This window comes from Periplaneta americana, chromosome 3, assembly GCF_040183065.1.
Source record: "Periplaneta americana isolate PAMFEO1 chromosome 3, P.americana_PAMFEO1_priV1, whole genome shotgun sequence".
NCBI classification, from domain to species: Eukaryota; Metazoa; Arthropoda; class Insecta; order Blattodea; family Blattidae; genus Periplaneta; species Periplaneta americana.
Window position 1 is genome coordinate 10,682,294 of NC_091119.1, and position 23,898 is coordinate 10,706,191.

At 37.4% G+C, this 23,898-nt stretch overlaps 1 protein-coding gene across 1 annotated transcript in view; it reads right to left on the bottom strand.

The window, feature by feature from the left end:
* Window positions 1-299: 299 nt before the first annotated feature.
* Window positions 300-23,898, bottom strand: part of LOC138695791 (ethanolaminephosphotransferase 1-like) — a 121,828-nt gene continuing 98,229 nt past the window's right edge. Inside the window, exons 5-8 of the mRNA XM_069819989.1 lie at window positions 22,626-22,783; window positions 18,426-18,606; window positions 13,699-13,890; window positions 300-10,104 (exon numbers count right to left, since the gene is read on the bottom strand). Of these exons, the coding sequence (XP_069676090.1) occupies window positions 10,042-10,104; window positions 13,699-13,890; window positions 18,426-18,606; window positions 22,626-22,783 (594 nt within the window). The 3' untranslated portion in view covers window positions 300-10,041. The remainder of the gene's footprint in view (window positions 10,105-13,698; window positions 13,891-18,425; window positions 18,607-22,625; window positions 22,784-23,898) is intronic.

A 23,898-nucleotide genomic window follows, 5' to 3' on the forward strand; every position in this document is an offset into this window, starting at 1 on the left:
TGGACTCCAGCTCAGTCAGGCATGGACACCGGCCTTAGACCAACTCAGGCCCTCTTACAATCAAGGTCATGAAGATCACGGACCGAGGACGGCAACCGATTCCAACCGGCGGAACAGGGCTCGCCGCCCGCCAAACTTCACGCAGTAATCCCGGGAGGGGCGGAGCTTACGAGCGATGACAATTCCCGGCCCCGGATTGGCCGATCCGCCAACCAATCCCGTTTCACCTGAGACAGCCACATCTATATAACCTTTCGACTTTCTGTTCGGACATCACTTCCCTGAAGATGGCTGCAGAGATAGCAGTCGAAAGCTTGGAGCATTCCAAAATCTTAACTCGGCTGATATCCCGCGAAAACATATTAGCGACAATATTTATGTTGAAATTTTCAATATCTTGGCTATGTTGCTGGAAATAATTTCATAAGATGCAAGTATCGTCACTTCCGAGATTTTACTATATGTGAAAGTAGAGTAGAGTATGATTTTTATGTCTGAAACTGGCTGGAAAGGGTTACTGTGTAGTTGGCAGATAAATTTCATGTAAAAAGAAAACCTCCCACTAAAGAACCAAGTACCAGTATTGCGACATAACCTCATTTTTCATTTTATTGCCATTGGTCAGAGTGTGTGTAATTCGTGACAATATAGAGTTCTAAGAATTCATAAACTCTACACTTCTGTCTGGCAAGACGTTGCAAAACTGAACAATAAAGATGAAGTACAAAAATCAGTAATATTGAATGATTTTCTTCCTGCTCATTTTCCTATAAATTACATTATTGCTGTTTAAATTGTGGGCAATAAGAATTCATAATTTCAATGAAAACTTTGTACATATAATGGACAAGTACTTGAATCTCTTACTCATTGTAAGAAGCATTATCGATTATTTACCCATTTCACCAATATTTCCAAGGTATGTCAGGAATTACATTTTTCAACTTCCATACCATCTGGCTATTTGTAAATTAAATTCGCAAACAATGGTTGTCAAAAAATTACGTGACAATGGATCATTTTTGTCTCAAATTCTGAGTCCATACTTTATAATTAACACTCAAATGCTGTTTCTTTTTTCAGTCACAATTCCAAATATTGCTGATCTACAGCAATGTGTCAAGACAAACATACATATAAACAATCGATATACTAGTATCAGTATAAAGAATAAATAACAACAGTGTTCTTTTGGGCTTGTGTTTTGTGGAAAAATTGAAAACGATGGAATAATAAGTTAGAATTAATCCGTATCGTAATACATTTACTGATACTTGCTGTTAGCAAGATTTTTATATTATAATTTGAAATGTTTTGCACCCGAGTCATAAATTTATTTCCACCTGGGCTGTTAATTTAAAGTTTGAAATTTGTTGGTCAAGTAGTGAAATTCCCTGCTACAATAGAACCTCTATTATCCGAGGTAATGAAGGGGGTGGAGTGAACGGTTAATCGAAAAATCGGATAATCAGTACGATAAAAAGTTTTCATAAACTAATTACATAATATTTTCGTAATTTCCTCCATGGTATTTTCTTCTAATACGCTAGGTAGTGGATCAGAAGTTCACTAATTTAAGTCTGGTCTTTTTTTTTTTTTACAGTTCATGTTTGATTTTCCAATAAGTCTCTTATTAAAACATTATTTATTATACTTATGTCTGGTTTTCAACAATGGGATTTTAATGGCCAAGAAAACTTATGGCGACTGTCTGTGGAAAGATAGGAATAGTAGAGGTCTCATGTTGTAGATTTACAAATTTTATACAGTTTATATTTTGTTTTTCATTAGCCTAAATCGCTTACAGCTGTAAATCATGTCTCGTATTGTGATGTGAGACGAACCACATTTTCTCTTTTCCCAAACCACTCAATTACTTGCACATGTTTTCTTTTGACACTTGTAGAAGACATTCTGCCTAGAAGATAAACAGTACGGCCACTCGAAGAGTAGGCCATAATGCGTAAGGGTAAAGGTTTATAAAAAACATTCTATAGAAAAAATTCGTATTAATATAATGTACAGTACCTCATATTTTTTTCTACGAGCGAGAAAGACAGACGAATAATCCACCAATCGGTTAATAGGGTGACGGATAATCGGGGTTTTACTGTATTAAGTTCGATTCATTGCTTTCCATTGACTCACTTTTCAGTACTTAAATGGTTTAAATGAGAGAAAAATACATGCCACTCCTCATTTATTGCAATGGAAATAAAATTATCTCACAACTTCATTTTTATGTGATTTAATATAAAAAATTATCTGCTGATTGTACAGGAAATGTTTTAGAATCAGAGGAGTACTTTCCAACTTTATTTTTTAATTAATTTTACAAAAGTTCTTTGTTGTGCAAATCTGGCTTTCAGATATAGCTCCCTGTGAAGCTGACTCGAATAATTTCAAGGGAAAAATTGTTCCAGGGACGGGTATCGAACCAAATACCATTTCGCTATCACCAACTCCATCGACATCAAATAACCTAGTAGTGACATAGCATCGTTAAATAATGAATAAAAGAAATTTAAATAAATTCTGAAGCGGGGGAATTTTACTTTCACGTCAGAATAGGCAAGAATAATGATTAGCAGAGTTAAACTCCGACATAGACAAGAAATGGGCCCATACCTCATTCATTATGAGACATGCTTCCCCTATATCGGATTTCTCACGTAACGTAGAAGTAGGTAAAGTCAATCAGTGGGTGTAAAATCGATCATTTGCGATTTTTATTGAAAAGTTATATATTTTCTCTGTTACTTGTTAAAATTTTGTTATGCTGACTTCATTGCCTGACATTGCAAATGTAAGCGAGAGGGACAACAAAAAGCCTGCGAATGCCAACAATGGGAACACTGTGTAATTACCGTTGAAGTGAAAATTGTTATTTTCAACTTTTTCTCTTAAATGAAAACAAAGTGTTACAAAAACTAAATTATAGCCAGCAGTGAAAGGAGACAGGAAATATACGTAAGTACTTTTCGTTGAGATTGTATCCTGAAATAATAGTTTTGCAGTTCGTAAATGTTAGTATTGAAACTTATTATTTTAAGAAAACTTGTACCTTTTAGGGTTAAGTCGATCATGCCATCGACCTACTCGAAGCAGATAGGACCAGCAGGAAGAATAAAATGTTCACCGAAATACCTCCAACTAACACTTATAAACAGAAAAGTGTCATAGTATAGCTTATATTGATGGGATAGTGGGGAAAGAGGAAGACGAAATTATGGTGAATTTCTTGCGTAGGAGAAGCACTGCCAAAGGAATGTATTTTGTACACCCCTCTGTACCTGACGATGGGAACAACATAGTTTCTAAAGTGACATGAGGAGGGGAAGATTTCAAATAACATCTGATATAACCCTAAGCAATGTTGAATTGCATTTTAGATTATAATTGAAGGGTGGTATTTCAATGTAAATTTTGAATTCTTAAATCTTTGTTTGTCGGTATGTGAAATATTAAAATGTGTTTTTATGTTTTATAAATTGGCAATCATAGTCACGATTGTACAGTGGAGACCTATAGGCCTAATTGTATTGAATAGTATGATCACAGTAACAAAAGATACACTGTATAATGCTATAGGCATATACTGAAGATTATTGTTGTTTTTTACACCCCTTATAACAAATAAAATATATGTAATACACTAAATTTGTTTTTAAAAGCATAAACAGTGATCGACTTCACTCCGCAATATTTTAAAATCGATCTTAAACTAAAAATTCAATGGTGATCGACTTTACCCTATTTAAGCAGGTAACTTTGATTACAAGTCGAATAAAAAAAAACAGCTTTTTATAGATTGTTATTCAATTCTTGTAATGTGTCTTCATAAGTGAAGGATATGACGACAAAATGCTATTTTCTGAGGAACTTCGCTCCATTGCATAACCTCAATATCATTAAAAAATTGCAAAATTTTGATCGACTTTACCCTCTTCTACTGCATCACAACTCGAGGTCTTCAGCATTGCTCAGAAAGCATTAGCTTGGCAGGAAGGCAGCCCTCACCGATTGCAGAGCTGGTGGCCTCACCCATTTCTCATAACGATTAGTCTTGCAGGCACCTTAGCCATAAACAGTGCGTATTACTCAGCCTTGTTCAGTTCGTTTGCTGTGTGATTGAGTACACGTTTGTTCATTCTTATTGTGTGTAGTTCCGTTCATTATGTTATACACTAGGGAGCAACAAGTGTTTAATGTATTAAACTATGCAAGAACAAAGTCGTATGTGGAATGTGAGCTTGCTTTTATACAGAAATTTCCCGGCGTACTTGTTCCCAATAAATTGACGATATGCAGATTACTAGAAAAATTTAAAGCGACTGGATCCATGTTAAACATAAAGAAAACCAAGCGTTCTAACCAAGGAAAAATTAGATGAGATAGAAGCGACCTTAGAAAGAGGTCCAAAAAAACCGTTGCCTCGTTTAGCATTTCAGTGATTGTGATTTCAACAATTTCGGCAGCCGAAATTCGTCAAGTGTTTAATAACATGTTCAAAAGAAGCCAGACTTCTCTAGCAGCAGAGGTACGTCATTTTGAGCACCTTCTCTAAATAAAAATAAACTTAATCTAGTCACATTACTCAGGAGAGACAAGACAGGCCGTGATGAGGCAACTGTGCTAGGCATATGCAGTAGACGTGCCATGGGAGATGTGGGCAGGCAATTATTGCATCATACGTGATAGATCCTGTATGTTACAAAGGATTTTAATCACCCCACTGCTTTCAGTTGGGTTTGAACCTTAATTCAGTGGAGATGATATGTTCACAGGCTTGAACATAGTACATGAATGCAAGTTACTGTCACAAAAAATAGCAATATTTTTTTTTTAATATCTAATGCCACCAGGTTGTCTTTCGACACTTCTGAGGTTGGGGCACCTGGAAGGCGGAGTTACATTACCCCGATGATGTGATACGGTGATTATGATAATGTGGTGCCAGGAGAGGTCTTAAATCTAAACTTAACTTAAATTCCAGACCATGGACGAACACAGGAATAATCCCCTTTAAGGAAGAATTCCTGTGCTCTAAAACCGGGAATCGAACCCGGGACCTCATGAACTATAGCCAGAAGCTCTGACCACTAGACCATGAGGCTGGTCAAAAATAGCAATATTCAAAATGAAATATATATCTTGAAAACCATTATGATGCAAGTCCAAAAGAACACTGACATTTAAACACAAAACTAGTGAATGAAATACATATAATACAATATAAATTCTTGGTCAGCTTCACAAAAGTGACATCTTCAAATACCCTCAATAAAAAAAAAATAATTGAGGAAGCTAAATATACAAACAAGAATACGGTTATTATGATTAACTACACTCTCTAAACTTACCTAGTTTTATCTACAGACGTTGGACACTTCCAAGTGTTCCGTTTCCTTGTAACATATCTCACTTTAGGAACATACTATCCAACACAAAACATCCTAAAATCAATCATGCTGGTTACACACATTTCTACTATTGGCACCATAAAATAGTCAATGAACTAAAGTTGTGTTCATTATGCACTGAAGTGTAATGTTTATGAAAATCATTGTTGAATGTTCTGGTGAACCACATATGCTTCCGAGGGACAGCACGTGTTATGAAAAAAATTAACCGAGAAAAATAAATGGACAACAAATTACGTTCCCTAAAAGTATGAAAAGCATGAGAGAAAATGTTAAGCTGCGAAGTTATTCCCCAATCATGTTAATGGAACGAGCTCTTAAAAGAGTGACAGACATGTGTAAAAGATCCTTACAAAATACTAAATGAATCAATATCTATATGTAGGTCACTTAATCATTAGAGACCTCTGATATGAATCAATATGTACACGATACAAAATACTTATACAAGATGAAATAACGAATAATACGTAACGGCACACCCACCTCTCGCCTCTGTATGCAACGAATTAATAAATCTCACTAATAATTACTAGATATGTGGCTGATCTTCACGAAGACGATATCATCATCATCATCATCATCATCATCATCATCATTACTACTACTTTTCTGCAAATAATCAATAATGAGTAAATGTACATAGGTTGGATAAAAAGTAATGGCAACACTGCTGTCACGTGACGATGGTGCGTTCGAGAGTTGCCAGCTGTATGGACATGAACAAGGACTGTTAGAGGAGTTAGTGTAGCCAGCGGCGACAGTACTCCATCAATCTACTGCAGTATGTAGAAAGATGACTTTCATAGGGATAGTGTGAGCGCCCTAAGATCATGTTTACAAAACTAGAGCAACGTTCCTGGATCAAAATTGAAGTGGCACGAGGTCGTAGTGCACAAGAATGTTTTCAGGGACTGCGTGAAGCATGTGGCGATGCAGCGTTGCCATATCGCACAATGGCACGATGGGTTAAAGCGTTTCGGGAAGGCCTTGTTGGAAGTGCTGTGAAGGTGATGTTCATTGTGGCGTATGACATTGATGGGGTAATACTACACCACGCTGTACCTCCAAGGCAGACGGTAAACACGGACTACTACTGCAGGTTCCTGCAGCACCACCTTCGTCCAGCCCTCAGGAGAAAACGACGACACTTGGGGGTACAGAACCCCATCATTCTTCATGATAATGCAAAGAGTCATACCGCTGCTGCTGTCAAGGACCTCTTGCGTCGCTGGCAATGGGAGATTCTGGAACATCCTCCGTACTCACCCGATATGATCCATGCAATTACGATCTTTTCACCAAAGCGAAAGAGCCACTGCGAGGGACCCGGTACAATACCAGAGATGAACTTATCCGTGCTTTAGGGCGGTCAATACAGAACATCAACAAAGATGGACGCGCTGATGGTGTACGACGCCTTCCAAACATTTGGCAAAAGGTAATAAATAAGGGGGGCGACTATATAGAAGTACGTAAATGTTGTACCCATGTGAATAAAGCCATGTCAGAAATATCGAACTGTTGTCATTACTTTTTATCCAACCCAAGTACATAAAATTTTGCAAAGATAAAACCGTTATCTTTTAAGTTATAATAGTGTACAGACCCAGGAACAAAATTTGGGTCACCTGAATTTTTCAAGTTCCAGTTATAACATACTGAGCATGCGCAAGAAAAATATAGATTAAAGAGAGCTAAAAAAAGGCGAAAACGTATTTATACGTAAATATATCTACTTTCATTGCTTTTCGCAAGAGACAAAAGAAAAGTAATACAAATGGAGATATCCATGACATTAACTGTAATAAGAGTGAATTAAAAAAAAATAAAAATAAAAAATATAAAAAACTTCTTACATAACATTAACAGTAATTCACAATGAAACTAAAGAAAAAAATAATTATTTACTCATAACTATAAATTACGTTTCATCTTACGGTTATATTATCAGAAGTGCGTGGTGAAATTGTTAACAATCTATATTATATGTGGCTGTCATTGAAACAGAAAGCTCTTTTCCTAATCAGCAACAGAATGGCCACAGTTTTCAAATCATCTTAATTTCTTAAATTTGTGTTCGAATTACGTAAGTTTCAGTGATATCATATAGGAAATATATTAAGTAATTACAGAGGGTTATTTTCGATCTCTGGAAACAACTTTGAATGACGTCATGTGCGTCAGAAGTCACACGACAGCTGAACTGTGGCAAGAGGTGACAGACCAGTAGTGAGTGCACAGTGTCTTACAGTAGCAATGCCCAAGAAAATCGAGCCTTTTTGGGAGGGGTACATTATGACCCTTTCCAAAACCAAGTACAATTACGTGAAAATCATAGGAACCTGCAATAAACTTGGTTTCGTTATTTCCAAGAAAAGCATCTTCTGTGTGTACTTAATAAGACTGGCAAAGCTCGGATGGAATTAAATCCAGAGGGGAAAACGCAAGCAAATTCACCCCCAACACAAGCTGCACCCATCGAGGTGATGCAAATTAATCTCATCTGAGCTTTACCAGTCTTATTAAGTACACGAAGATGCCTTTCTTGGAAATAACGAAACCATGTTTTTTGGAAGCGTATATTATTTTCATTTAACTATACTTCGCCGACGATGTTGTATTATTTGCAACTTCACACAAGCCACTTCAACAAATGCTTCGGGAATTAAACGAGATAAGCAAGTCAACAGGCCTGGAAATGATCTTCAGTAAGACACAACTTATGACCAACAAAGCACCAATACCAATCAAACTCAAAGGAACTGAACTGAACTATGTGGATGAATATATATATCTAGGACAATTAGTTTCACTCACCAGCAGGATGGAAAAAGAAATCAAAAGAAGAGTGACGCAAGCATGGAAAGCCTTCTGGGTATTAAAATTCATACTACAAAACAAGTCACTAAATAGGAACCTCAGACTCTAAGCACTCACCACCTGTATCTTTCCAGTCCATTTGTACGGCTGCCAAACGTGGACCCTCACAGCTAGACAGAAAACACCCTAGCAGTATGCCAAAGGGGAATGGAGAGGAAAATACTCGACATATCTTTGAAGGACAGGATCAACAACAAGAGGCTGCAAGAAATCACATCCTCCAAGAACTTAGTTCATGAAGCGGCAAGGATAAAATGGAGATGGGGAGGACATGTGGTAAGGCTGCAGGGGAATAGATGGGTGCAAATAACAACTACTTGGGACCCCTACCAAGGAAAGAGAAGACCGGGAAGGCCGAGAGTCAGATGGGCTGACTCCTTCAGGCAGCAGATCAGAACACACTGGAGCAGAGTAGCACAATGTAGGAGAGCTAGGACGACAGCTAGTTGAGTAGAGACAACGCATCCCAAGGACAAAGTGATACATGTCCTAATATGTTAATTTAGTGCGAATTAAACAGAGTAGGAACTGAAATCACCTGAATGACAAAGACTAAATATTCTAATGTGATAACTAACGTGCAGAACAGACTAAGAGCAATGAGTACAATCCTAAATGACAAAAGTTTTGAATATCTTAGTTATAATTAAGTGACAAAGTGTTAATATTTAGTCATAATTGTCGATGTGTAGTACACAACTCCGCCCACGTGGACTAGCTCGACACGTGAGCAAAACGGAGACAGAGCTTTCCCTCTTGCAGGAGGCCTTAGCCCTTCTAAGGGACACTAATAGGCTATTTCATTTCATCATCATTTGATATACTTGGCAACAGAAAGAGTGGTAATGTACCCCTCTCAAAAAGGCTCGATTTTCTTGGCCACAGTTCAGCTGTCGTGTGACTCCTGATGCACATGACGTCATTCAAAATCGTTTCCAGAGCTCAGAAACAACTCTACGTATAAATTACAAAATAAACCTATCAAATTCCGTAAAATTATCAATGTAGATAGTCACAGTACAAACCACGTCTATGTGTCTCGTAACTTCAATCCATCCATTCAATTTATATCTAATTTTAAAAATAGAACTTTACGTCAATTCAAACTCTATGTCCTGTAAGCAAAACACGCTGGAGGAGATGGTGATGTGCTAAAAGCGACAATCTTCATCACTGTCTCTCAAACTTTTAAGAACAAGTTTCTGAGCAAGTGTGAAATCGTGATGGCAGTGTCTGCTCCACCGTTGAAGACCCACATACAGCCAATTTCAAATCTTAGGCACTTAAACAGAGCTCACGGTCACATGACTACAAATGCTGTTACGTATCTTACATTACTTATACGCGTATTCTCCTTAAAATCACTTTCTACTAGTGGGAGCAATTTCTGTTTCAGATTTAATAAATAACTACAATAAACTTTCCCCTCCTATGCATCTAATTGTGAACGAATATGTGATATTTACAGAGGTATGACGAATCTAATGAATCATGTATAGCTTTCCCTCTCCCCGCTGTTAATAATTAAACGTGATTATGTGTTTGCATGATTACACGTATGCAGTGTCCAATGAATTTCCAAGTCAAAAATGACTTGCAAATATTTTTCTAATGAATTTCTAAATTTCCCTACTAAAAAACCTGGAAGTTTCTCAATGTAACGTTCTCTCTTTTCTCTAGGGACATCTCTCGGTTTTACTTTTATCAAAGCTTAACACGTGCTGTCTGCTAGTAGTCATTCTCCGTGCTGGCGGATGCGAAAACAACTTATTCGAAAATGTCTGCACATCTGGCGCACCTGCAACAATCATAATGCAGTGAATATGAGTCTTCAGATTACAATTCTTTGGTCGGCAGGAAAAGGTACATAAGTAAAAAAAGTCGATTTTTCTGTTGTTGTTGTTTTCTAATGCCAGGCGTTTGACAATAAAATCATTTGACCTCTTGCACTCCAATATTTTTCAAAGATATTATCATGGCCAGCCACTGAAGCACAGATTTTGAGGTGTTCCGAATCCATTTCTTGGTTTGAGTTGCACAATGGGCAGTTAGGGGACTGATATATTCCAATTCTATGCAGGTGTTTGGCCAAACAATCATGGCCTGTTGCCAATCTAAATGCAGCTACAGACGATTTTCGTGGTAAATCGGGAATTAACTGTGGATTTTGAAGCAGAGAGTTCCATTTTTTCCCTTGGGATTGTGTTATCAAATTTTGTTTGTTGAAGTCTAAGTATGTAGATTTAATAAATCTTTTCACAGAGTAATACATAGATTCAGTAACAGGTCTGTAAGTAGCAGTGCTGACCTTCTTTGCTAAAGCATCCGCATTCTCGTTTCCCAGGTTTCCACAATGGGATGGTATCCATTGGAATACAATTCTTTTATTGAGTGATATTAATTGAGAGAGCATTTTAGTTATTTCTGCTGTTTGAGATGAAGGTGTGTGTTTAGAGACTATTGATAGAACAGCTGCTTTGGAGTCTGACAATATAACTACATTCTTAAATTTATTTGTGTGGCATAGAAGATTCCTGAGACTTTCACTTATTGCAATGATTTCTCCATCAAAACTTGTTGTTCCATATCCAAGAGATCTATAAAGTGAGAAGAGACAGCACGTAACACCTGCACCGGCACCTTGTTCTCTGGAGATCAAGGGTCCGTCGGTGTATAAATGAAGCCAGTTTTGTGGAGGGTACCTAATATTAATTGTCTCTAAAGACAATTGTTTCAGTATTTCAGTGTTTACTTCTGATTTCAGTATTTCTTCTGTTAAATTTAGATTATATTCTGTATTTAATAGAGTTAAAGGGTTTGGTTTAATTTGTAAGTTTTCTTTTAAATTCGGGATATTGATTTTTCTGTTGTACCTAATCACATAAGTCTAATATTTTTTTCTAATTTTTTAAATAATAAATTTTCTTGTATTTTATATTCAAAAGGGTCTTACTTTAATATACATGAATTTCATTATTTATTTATTTTTATTTATTTATTTAACCTGGTAGAGATAAGGCCATCAGGCCTTCTCTTCCCCTCTACTTATATTCAGTTAAGAGTAAATTAAAAAGAAAGTCTCTCCTGAAAAATTATTTTTTTTTTTTTTTACTTATGTGCCTTTTCGCGCCGACCAAAGAATTCTAACATAACATACAGATGAATGTATTTATTTTTCAACATTTTAATGAAATGTCACTTAAATGAAAGCCCTGCAAGAGATTCTTTCAAAATCAAGTCATATATTGATAAATACAAATAGAAATAAATAGTATCATTGATAGGGCTCCAATTTCTACAGCTTAAAAAGTTTATAAATATGCATGCACGAATTCTCTAAAAATACCAAAATATGACAAAAAACTTGGAAATATAACGCACAAAAAACTTAAATATTTTCTAAAAATTTGTTACAAAACTTTTTATTCACCAGTCTACAAAATTGTTTTTGATTAACTCCTTGTATTGCCCATAGAAAAATAAAAGAGATAAAAGAGGGATAAAAAATTGCCCAACGATTATCCTTCACGTGCCCAATTCTTTTATAGTTATGTCATCAGGGTCACTGATTGTTTATGAACAACAGGGTTGGAACCTCTTAAGTGTCACATATTTGGGAGGGGTGAAGGTGAGACCAATCTTTGTGTTTTGACAACTCCTACAACTATACTGTTTTCGCTGTAAGAAAAATCCTAATGTAAACACAAGCATGTTGCTGTCATACTCGTCATTGGCTCCCAGTCGAAACACTCAAACAACGCAGGAAAATATAGTTCCATATTTGGAAACCATAATCTTGTATTATTTGAAAATAAAAAATTGAATTCTAGTTGTTAAATACGATGAAACATAATAACTTCAATTATATGTAAAACACAATGTAAAAGAAAAGTTACTTTTATATTTTGTTATTTACTATGAACGCGAATGAATACCAAGAATAATACTGAGGTAGTCTGTTCTTGTAACAAGCTGGCGTCACTTGAGCTCGTAGTTGTTCACGTAAGCACGTGGTACTGTAGTATGGCTTCTGCATTCTGGAAGGAATAACTCCTTTGTCTGGCAGCAATTGCCTTTACATGTAAGTTTAAAATAATTTAATTACAGTAATTATAAAGTAAATGTTTCCTAAGCAAGCGAATGCATAGTAGTGAGGTTAGGCCTACTTGACGAGTAACGGGAAATGTTTAACATGAAACAGAATGTACAACAGTAGGCGGGAACACGTACTAAGAATCTATGGCACCAAACAGCGGCCAATGAAGCCTCACTTCAGTCACATGCTATTGTTTACATTAGGATTTTTCTTACAGCGAAAAGATTATAGTAAGAAGTCTAACTCTCACTTTGAGAGAGAAACAGAGGTTAAGGGTGTTTGAGGATACGGTGCTTAGGAAAATATTTGGGACTAAGAGGGATGAAATTACAGGAGAATGGAGAAAGTTACACAGTGCAGAACTGCACGCATTGTATTCTTCACTTGACATAATTAGAAAAATTAAATCCACATGTTTGAGATGAGCAGGGCTTGTAGCATGTATGGGCGACTCCAGAAATGCATATAGAATGTTATTTGAAAGACCTGAGGGAAAAAGACCTTTGGGGAGGCCACACCGACATACGATGATGCAGAATATCTGCATGGAAACATCATATGTACTTCGGTACATTAAATAATATATATAAGCTTATTCTGTCGGATCCTGGCCAATCAGTCACTCATAACGAGTGCACCTCCGCACACCTGTGGACATTGTCCTATCTTCATAGATATCTATGACGTAGTGCAGAGGGCAGGCCACTAGATGGAATCCAAGAGATGGAACTTAAACTGAGACGATTCTGTCTGACGCCGGGATGGGAATACAGTGTGGCTTAGTGGATAAAGCATCAGCACGTAGAGCTGAAAACCCGGGTTCAAATCCCGGTGCTGGAGAGAATTTTTCTCCGTTCCACTACTCTTTCATCGTATGATGATGCAGAATATCTGCATGGAAATACCATATGTACTTCGGTACATTAAATTTTATATATAAGCAGAAACATTAAATTCACATGTTTGAGATGGGCAGGGCATGTAGCACATATGGGCAAATCCAGAAACGCATATAGAGTGTTAGTTGGGAGACCTGAGGGAAAAAGACCTTTGAGAAGGCTGAGATGTAGATCAGAGGATAATATTAAAATGGATTTGAGGGAGGTGGAATATGATGCTAGGGTCTGGATTAATCTTGCTCAGGATAGGGACCGATGGCGGGCTTATGTGAGGGCGGCAATGAACCTCCGGATTTCTCTAAAGTCATTTGTAAGAAAGTAGCTGAGAAGTCTAATTTAATATAAAGGTACTGTATAAATCTTTCATCTGCAATTTACATGTGAAGATAAAACATACCACACAAGAGCCATAATGGATGTGAGCCACAGTAGCAAATAGTGCAAGTGCATAGAGCATGCTCAGCTCCGCATAGGCCCCGGTGCTGGATGGCAGTATTAGAGAGACAGCCACAACGAGTCCAGCTGGTATAATCATCCAGTTGAACAGCTCACAACGCGTCGACGACATCTGCGATACAATGAGTCGACACTGTGGAACAAACATACATAAATATCTGATCAGCTGTGCATATCAATAAACATTGTAGTCATCAATGCCTAGCTTATTGCAATTCTTCTATTTTTAAGTTTCCGCTTGTTCAAAATGGCAAAGAATTCGATTTCTGAGATGGACACATCTGTAAACAAATATTCATTAGGCCTACTGTACTGATTCCATAACAATAATGATGACAGCTCTCAATTTGAGCTTTTAAGACAAACAATGAAGTTAATGCCAGAATCTACGAGGCCTGTCTAAAAAGTATCCGACCTTTAGCCAGAAAAAATATTTCAAATACCTGACGGGGTTGGGACCCTAATCCCCTTCAAAGTAGGCCCCTTGTGCTTGCACACACTTAGCCCACCAATCCTTCCACTGCCGGAAACACCTCTGGAAGTCTTCTTTTGGAATGGTGTTCAGCTCCATCATCGCGTTCCGCATTATCTCTTCTCTACTCTCAAAACGGGATCCTTTCAGTGGTGTCTTCAATTTTGGAAACAACCAGAAGTCGCAAGGAGCCAGGTCTGGAGAGTAGGGAGGTTGGCGAACGGTTGTAATTCCATGTTTGGCGGCGAACGGTTGTAATTCCATGTTTGGCCAAGAAAGTGTGGATCAATTGGAATGAATGTGCGGGGGTGTTGTCGTGATGCAAGTGCCAGTTGTTCACCGTCCACATGTCTGGTCTTTTGCGCCGAACTGCATCACGGAGTCGCCAGAGAACATCGTGATAGTACTCCTTTGTCACCGTTTGTTCTTCCGGTGAGTATTCGTGATGCACAATTCCACGGACATCAAAGAAAACAGTCAGCATCACCTTGATTTTGCTTCGCACCTGCCGCGCTTTCTTCGGCCTTGGAGACTCGGGATGCTTCCATTGCGACGACTGTCTTTTTGTTTCTGGGTCGTACCCGTACACCCATGATCAGTGTTGGCGGTGTCCAGAAGGTCCTGTGCAACGTCACGACGGAGGTCTTTTTGTTCCGGGGACAACAACTTGGGCATGAATTTCGCAGCCACTCAGTTCATGTTCAAATCATCACGCAAAATTGCATGTGCAGAATCTTTACTCACTCCAACCTCTTCGGCAATCTAACGCACGGTCAAACGACGATCTGCCATCACCAAATTTCGCACCCTCTCAACAACAGCTGCACTCCAAGCAGTTTGGGGCCTGCCACAACGCTGCTCACTCTCCGCTGATGTGCGGTCATCTTTGAATCAGTTGAACCACTCCTTAATTTGTGTTACACCCATCGCATCTTCCCCAAACACCTGCTGAATCTTACGAATTGTTTCACTTTGAGAATCACCAAGCTTTTGACAAAATTTGATGCAGTATCTTTGCTCAATTCGTTCAGTCATCTTGCGAGAAAACTAAATCCGACAAACACTTACAACAGCACCTTACTTGGCGACCACCAGCCAGTGACTGGCACATGCGAATGCAGTGAAAAAATTCAAGCATGCGCATTACGGTTCCACCTTCCACCGTGCACAGCCTTAGAATCACTACTTTGCGCGGGAAAATTGAAGGTCGGATACATTTTAGACAGGCCTCGTAAAAGAAAATACCGGAGAAAAAATTTAGAAGATTAGCCTTTGCATTTTACTAATGAATGTATAATTTTGTTAGTTTTTTTTAAAACAAACAAGGCTTCGATAATTTCAATTTACCTTTGTAATATCACAATTATATGTCTCAAGGGAATGACACTTGAATAAACCAAATTTAAAATAACCTACCCTAAATCAAAGAGCAGAGAACTTCAATTTTTTCCTGAGGTTTTCTGTCCCTTATGACGCATCTCAAAATGTCATTCACATCAGTGGCGGCTCCTGCATATTTCTTAAGAGGAGGAAAGAAGTTAACAGTGCAAAAGACACCTTCTTGAGAGAAACATGCTACAAATTAGCCTACATGCATACATGTAAGACCAGGTAGTGTTGGGATTGGCCTTCCCTTCTGTATAGCAATAATCTGTTTTTGTAAACTGAGTTTCCTAAATTGTCCAAAATATAATATGTTTTCACTTCCATTCATTGTTGAATAATTGCACAAATTAACAATTACAAGGAAATGCACAACCTCGCAGCATTTTTCACGCACACTACAGCATCACACGTGTTGGAAGAGACCAGCTACTAAGACGTAACCGGAACCGTTTTACAGAAATGGGAATGAGAAATAATCTGTTAGGAAAGCGAGAACATTACACCCACCCACGTGGTCTGTGTTGCCACATGTTCATTTTACAAGTTCAGTATCACATGCTTTTGAAGAATATCAGTTCTTGTAAAGTCATACTACCATTATTGTTCAAAGCTGCCGGTGGCCGATTAATTTTTTTATGTTAAAAATAATGTAGTTTGCAGTACTTTCAATTTCAAATTTATTTGTACAAAACTGACAACTTGGCTGTTGTCCTGTCTAGTAGACAATGAATGGAAGTGAATTTCAGAAGCCAAATAGATCTGCGATACTAACGTACTACTTCCTCTTTGTTTTATATAAATCCAACTTCAACTTTCAGATATCCTCAAAAGTTTCAAACCATGAATATAGCTTATATAAAGTGCAATGAATAATACATTTTGATTTATAATTAAAAAAAAAGTTTATATGGTGTCTTTCATAGCTTTGCGTTAAAACTGTTTTTATTGTGTCTCCTCTTAGATGACGTGTTATAGTCTGGTTTAATGCAGCATTGTTAGATGGCAGCGGTAGCGAGTTTGCTGCAAGACCAGTCGGTTTCTATTTCCCGCCCATGCGCTGATTCAGAGGAGGATCTCCTCCCTAACTGTTCATTTACTTCCTTTAAAACTCTGCTTCTTTCTCTGGCTGCTAGCGCGCTGTTGTCTATGTGTGTTAACTGCAGTAAATGATGAATGGATTGACTTTCCTCCACACAAACAATCTCGCATCCTTCTCACAGTTTTCTAGCAGCACATGAGTTTAAAACTCGATCAACCGAGGTTTTCTTATACCTGTGAGCTTAAAAATTATCGAATCTTCCACGAATTTCAAGGTATATATTTCATTTGGTATTTACGTTCAAAAGAAGAAAAATGTGAGGAGGATGTTCCTCCCTTCCCTCTCCCGACGAACTGCCACTGATTCACATCTTTATGTTTGATAATACATCATTATCAGACATCGGATTCTAGGGCAAATGCCTATTTTGTTTCTTTAGGAGAAAAGTAAAAATAATTATTAATATTTGTGTTTCATGGAAATTGAAAGGTATTCAAAGAGTTTTATAGTGCCCTAAAATGCCCTAAAACGGTTATTAGAGCCTAATTTGTTAATATTCGCCTAAAAATGCCTAACTCACTGTAAAGTTTCGCATTTTACTCTTACTTTTTATAATTTATACATGCATTCACTGCGAAATTTAAGGCATTTAAAAAGTGGAAAGTTTGCTTCACACCGGCCATGAAACCATTGATAAAGGAAACAAAATGTTTTTGTATCTCACGACACTCGCAATAGATTTCACCGAATTTAACATGTTTGGAGGCATAAATGCCGACAAAGAACCAACCTTAGTTTTGAAGCAGGCAACAATCACAACATGTGCTGCTACCGATTCAGAGATATACTATACTATAAAAATGACTGTTTTTGGTCTGAAACCGATTAGCTGTACTGCCCTTCAGAGTGTCATAAAATCACAATTCTTGGAGAAAGAGTGTTTTTGAAATATTTATGAAAAGTCGTAAAACTGCGAATTAGTAGGGTAAACCGTTACAAAATATTTAAAAGAATGGCCCTCCTAGTGTTAACACTACCAGAAAATGCAACAATAAGTGGAACTTTGTATTTTTGTCCAATTGAATCTCAATAACAACGGTTCATTTGAATGCTCGTTAACAGTTGCTCTTTCCCTCACCTTATTTGTGTTGAGAAGTTTTGAGCGGTAGGACGTTTTCCTGTGAAGTTTAACGCGATAATGCCGAAAAATATAAGTGCAAAATCTACATTGTTCCGGCAATGGCTAACAGAATATTCAGAATTCACTTATTATGATGGGAAAATAATATTCTGCAAGATTTGTAGAACAGGTATGTAAAAATAGTTGAAATATATAAATTCTATTAATTTTAATGAGTAGGCCTATAATATTTATACATTGACTGAGCTATCCTGAGGTATAATTCTTTTTAAGACACTACACTTTAACCTTTTAAATTCCGAACTGGAACTGAATTTCAATAACTTAAAATGAGTAATCTTGATATCAATAATCATTATTTCATTAGTTTCAATATATTAAATTTGTGCAGCTCTGTTTATAAATATAATATAGTATTCTTTTTTAATGTTTAAACATACTTTTTTGTGCGTATTTTAGTGTATAACTAAAAATTTCAGTGAAAGAAATAAGTATGATACCTTGATGTGCCTAAAATGCCTATTTTCATTAAAATAGAGCCTAATTTTACAAATTTTGAGCTTATTTTAGGCGCCTAAAACTGCAATTTTTAGTGCCTAAAAATCCGATGTCTAATCATTATACACTTACACAGATGTTGGAGAAGATAGTCCCAGTTACCAGGTACACGCATCTTGGGTCCAGGTCCACCACGTCTACAGGTGAGTACATGACCCACACAGTGCATACAACAAGGAAGATTATGACAGGTACTAGAGGGCGCATTGCCTCACTGAATGGTCGCATCTTTCCTGTCCCGTCTCGGTACGATCTACAACGGTTCAATGAAAAATTATATCAATACACATAAACATAAAATGTGTCTGTACATACATGTATGTACGAGGCGCGTCCATAAAGTAACTTTCCCACTCGTCCCACAGCTAGCAAACCATATGTTGCGTGAGGCGACTGGGTGTACGTGATAGAGTAATGTCCTGGCATGGCGCGAGCGCTAGCGGAACTTCCCGAGTGCTCTCGTAGCTTCGTTGCATTGGTTGAAGATGGACGCTCCTATTCCAGCTCCCACCGCGTGTGAAGTGTGATCGGTGATAAAGTTCTTGAATGCACGGGGCATAGCGCCGATTGAAATTGATCGTCAGCTGTGCCAGGTCTATGGGCCTAACGTCATGAGCAAGCAGATGGTGCGTTGCTCCACAAGGTCGTCTGTGATGATGGTTGGCCTCCCACTGCGCTCCTCGTCATGCACATCTTGGCGTCCTGCTGAAAATTGTCTACAGCAGCAACGCAGCATCTGCTTGCTCATGATGTTAGGCCCATAGACCTGGCACAGCTGATGATAAATTTCAATCGGCGCTATGCCCTGTGCATTCAAAAACTTTATCACTGATCGCGCTTCACATGATGCGGGAGCTGGAATAGGAACGTCCATCTTCAACCAATGCAACGAAGCTACTGAGAGCACTCGGGAAGTTCTGCTAGCGCAAGCGTCATGCCAGGACATTACTCTATCACGAACACGCAGTCGCTTCGCGTAAGATATGGTTTGCTAGCTGTGGAACGAGTGGGAAAGTTACTTTATGGACGCACCTTGTATACCAAAATACTTTTAAAAATGCCTGCTTTGTCCACCATACTGATAAATCTCATAGGATCTTCTGAGAGTAGAACTGCAGTTCCTTTTGTGAAAAATAATATTATAACCAGGCTGCCATTCCACCAGAAGCAGATGTAATGGAAAAAGGAAATTTGTATTCAATGCAAGTTTATTAGTGCTGTCGATCGATCAAAATGTTTAATCGATTAACTATTTGAATTTAATCGATAGATTAATCGAGTTTTGATCGATTTGAAAAAAGTTTTAATATACTGTAATACATAATTACTGTTAAATTTAACTTGTGTTTGGTGATAACCATAAGTATTAAATGTTGTGTACCGGTATCTGTATATATTGTATTGTTATATTACAAAACAATTATTTTAGTTATTTATTAACATATTTATTATGAGGCTTACAATTTGTATCAATTTCTCCGGGAATTTCTTATACAAATGTACGAGGGGGATCCAGGAAATAACGACCGTTCGCGCATAACCGCCACGCAGCTGACTCCCCTTCCTTGTTTGAAGGTCAACTGGCTTCCTTAACATGTGTTCTCATAATGTGAGTACTGGTTGCAACAAGTCGCCATTGTGCATTCTGTGTTACTTCAAAATGAACGACGTGAATGATAATCCCGCCGACTGTGAGGTGAGGAGTGTGATTCGATTTTTGAATGCCCAACATTTGAAACCTGCAGAAATTTACTGGCAATTGAAAGAAGTGTATGGTGATACTGTAATGAATGAAAGAAATGTGAGAAAATGGTGCGAAATGTTCAACAATGGGCGAACAAATGTCCACGATGGAACTCGACCCTGACGCCCATCACTCATCACAGAATACCTGAAGACTAAAGTGAACGACAGAATCTTGCAAGACAGGCGCACATCACTCGACGAATTGCATATTGCCTTTCCTGACATTTCTCATTCTTTGCTTGGTGAAATTGTGTCGCAACATCTTGGCTACCACAAAATCTGTGCATGGGTTCCATGGCAACTGAGTGACCAACACAAAACTCAGAGAATGGCCTCAGCATTGACATTCTTGATGCGATATCACACAGATGGAGACGCCTTTCTTGATCAAATTGTGATTGGTGATGAGATCTGGGTGTCTCACAACACCCCAGAGACCAAGCGCCAATCACGTCAGTGGCATCATCCCTCATCACCCAAGAAACCGAGAAAATTCAAACAGACTCTCTCAACACAAAAAGTCATGGCTACTGCCTTTTGGGATCGCAAAGGTGTTCTTTTGCTGGATTTCATGCCAAAAGGCACTACGATCAATGCAAATCGTTATTGTGAGACTTTACGAAAACTACGGCGAGCCATCCAAAACAAGAGGCGAGGAATGCTTTCGAGAGGAGTTGTGCTTCTTCACGACAACGCCCGCCCGCACACTGCTGCTTCAACTCGAGAATTGCTGGATCAATTCGGTTGGGGAAATCTTTGATCATCCGCCCTATAGTCCAGACCTTGCTCTTAGCGATTTTCACTTTTTCACTAAGCTGAAAGACTTTCTGGGTGGTAGGCGTTTTGGAAGTGATGAAGAGTTGAAGAAGACAGTGAACACCTGGCTTAATGAACTGGTGGCAGAGGCGTATAACACGGGAATTCTAAAGCTGGTGAACAGATATGACAAATGTTTAAATGTAGGTGGTGATTATGTAGAGAAGTAAAGGAAGCTTCAGTTATGTAACAGACTTTGTTTTTTCAAATAAATATTTTTGTTTTTTTTTAATTATTACAACAAAACGGTCGTTATTTCCTGGATCCCCCTCGTAAATAAGAAAGTATGAAGACTCACTAATTAATACTGCTTCATCCATGATGTTAAACATGTGAGTGCATTCATATGCTCCGAATTAAGTTGTTCTATCTCGAGTAACAATGTTTACTACATTACTAAACACGAAAAAACTTTTTTTCTGTCAAGCACTTTTCCACGATCGTTTAATTTAAATCCAAACGTTTCACTGAATTTACCTCTCAAATTCTCATATGTCATAATGGAGTTTTCACATTTCACAGAACACAGAATTATGATTTTTTTTCTTCAGCAAATTAAACACACACGCTTCATTTACAAGCTCAGTAAAGAAACTGCAACAAAACAGCAGACTGGCCCCTATTGTAATCGGGTTACAAAATTTTACAAGGAGAAGAAGATAGTAACTCTCTCACTTGCACACAGTGTAGCTAACGGATGAAGAGGGCGAATCCCAGAAAAGTATGTATTTCATATGCTAGGAAGACGGGCTGACAACAAGGTGAAAGTTTTCTTGGAAAACCATAAAACTTAATAAGGGTTTCGCATTGTGTTTCAACTTTCAATAGGAGTACACAGGTCATTGTCCTCATATCTACATGTCTTTCTGAAGTGTAAGTGCAAAGATTTGCTGTAACGGTACTATTGTACTTTGAAGTAAGCAATTTCTGAGAGACAAATGTTGTCAGAGTTTTTAGTCTGAGTTTGCATTAACAAAATAATAATTAATATCATGTACAACCGATAATTTTAATCGACTCGATTATTCGATTAAATATGTTTGATCAATTAATCTTACAACAGAAATTGATCGATTGATAGATTAAATCCCACAACATTAAAATTTATGCATTTCTTCTTACAAACGTCTGTCAATATCTAATGTAAATAATTATAAAAAAATTATAAATGTGAAAATAGATTATATAAGGAGAAATATAGCACATGATAATCAATTTAATTGCAAAACTACGTATTATTATAACACAAGTGTGGAAAACAGAGATTTGTTTCCTTGAAAACAAAATTATCATAAATGCTACATACTGTAAATATTCTAATACATTAAATTATACGAGAGAACTAAGTAAATTTAGTATAGTAAATAAAATATTTATTATTACTTCTATCAGCAATAATGAAATACAAAGTTACATGTTTATTGTATTCAGGACCCTTGTGGTCACTCAAAATTCTTTGAGCTGATGTCTATAATTTATTTAACGGATTTTCATTAAAGTAGAAAGACACTTCAATATTCTAAGCAATAAATGATATTAACTCAATTTCCCAGAATCTCATCATAAAGTTACTGAACTAATAAGGTTTATGAGCAATAGAATTTAATTATCAGCCATTATGGTCATTAAGCACATGCTAAAGTTTCATTAATCTTATTACGCAGAGGAACTGGGAAGCCGAATTTGAAAAAGCAATTGTGTGTAACTTACTTATATACATTCCATAAGCACATAGGCAGGTTAGATACAATGGCACAGATGTAGAATGTCAACTCAAACATGTGGCCAGCTGACATCCCACCAGGCAAATTGAATGCCCACGCTCTATGTCCGAATATTGACGTAACTACAAATATAAGAATAGCCGCCTGAAAAGAAAGAAATACATATATCAGACATACTAAATGTAAAGAGAAGTAAAAATCGCTTACTTCTATAAAGCTCTGATTACGTACTTATAAATTTATACTAATAATAAAACTGTATATATTATTTTAATGTACCGAAGTACATTTGATATTTCCATGCAGATATTCTGCGTCATTATATGATGAAAGAGTAATGGAACGGAGAAAAATTCTCTCTGGCACAGGGATTTGAACCCGGGTTTTCAGCTCTACATCTCAGTTTAAGTTCCAACTCTTGGGTTCCCTCTAGTGGCCGCCCTCTGCACTACGTCATAGATGTCTATGAACGTAGGACTGAAGTCCACACATGTGCTGAGGTGCACTCGTTATGAGTGACTAGTTGGCCGGGATCCAACGGAATAAGCGCCGTCTTAAATCACGAAGTGATTTACGCATATCATATATATTATTTTAATGTACCGAAGTATATATGATATTTCCATTCAGTTTAAGTTCCAACTCTTGGGTTCCCTCTAGTGGCCGCCCTCTGCACTACGTCATAGATGTCTATGAACGTAGGACTGAAGTCCACACATGTGCTGAGGTGCACTCGTTATGAGTCTGATTCTGTCCGACACCGGGATGGGTATCCGGTGTGGCTTAGTGGATAAAGCATCAGCACGTAGAGCTGAAAACCCGGGTTCAAATCCCGGTGCCGGAGAGAATTTTTCTCCATTCCATTACTCTTTCATTGAATAAAACTGTAACCAAAATTTTTCTGGTAATTTTCGCTTTTGCAATAATTGGTATAAACATTACATAATTAACTATCCTGAGACCAAAAATCGTATTTTTTATGTTTTTGTTTTTATGTCTCTCTGTATGTTTGTTACCTTTTCATGTTATACTCGAAACGATTTCTATGAAAATTGGTATATAAATTACGTTGGATCCCACTTAAAATTTAGGCTATATGGCATTCAAAATACTTTCTTTAAAAGGGGAGTTATAAGGGGGTCTAAAGTCAATAAAACAAAATATCTCGCTTATTATTAATTTTTTAGAAAAAAATGTTACATTACAGAAGTTTCTTTAAAACATGTTTCTGACAAGTTTTATTCTATGCAAAATTTTGA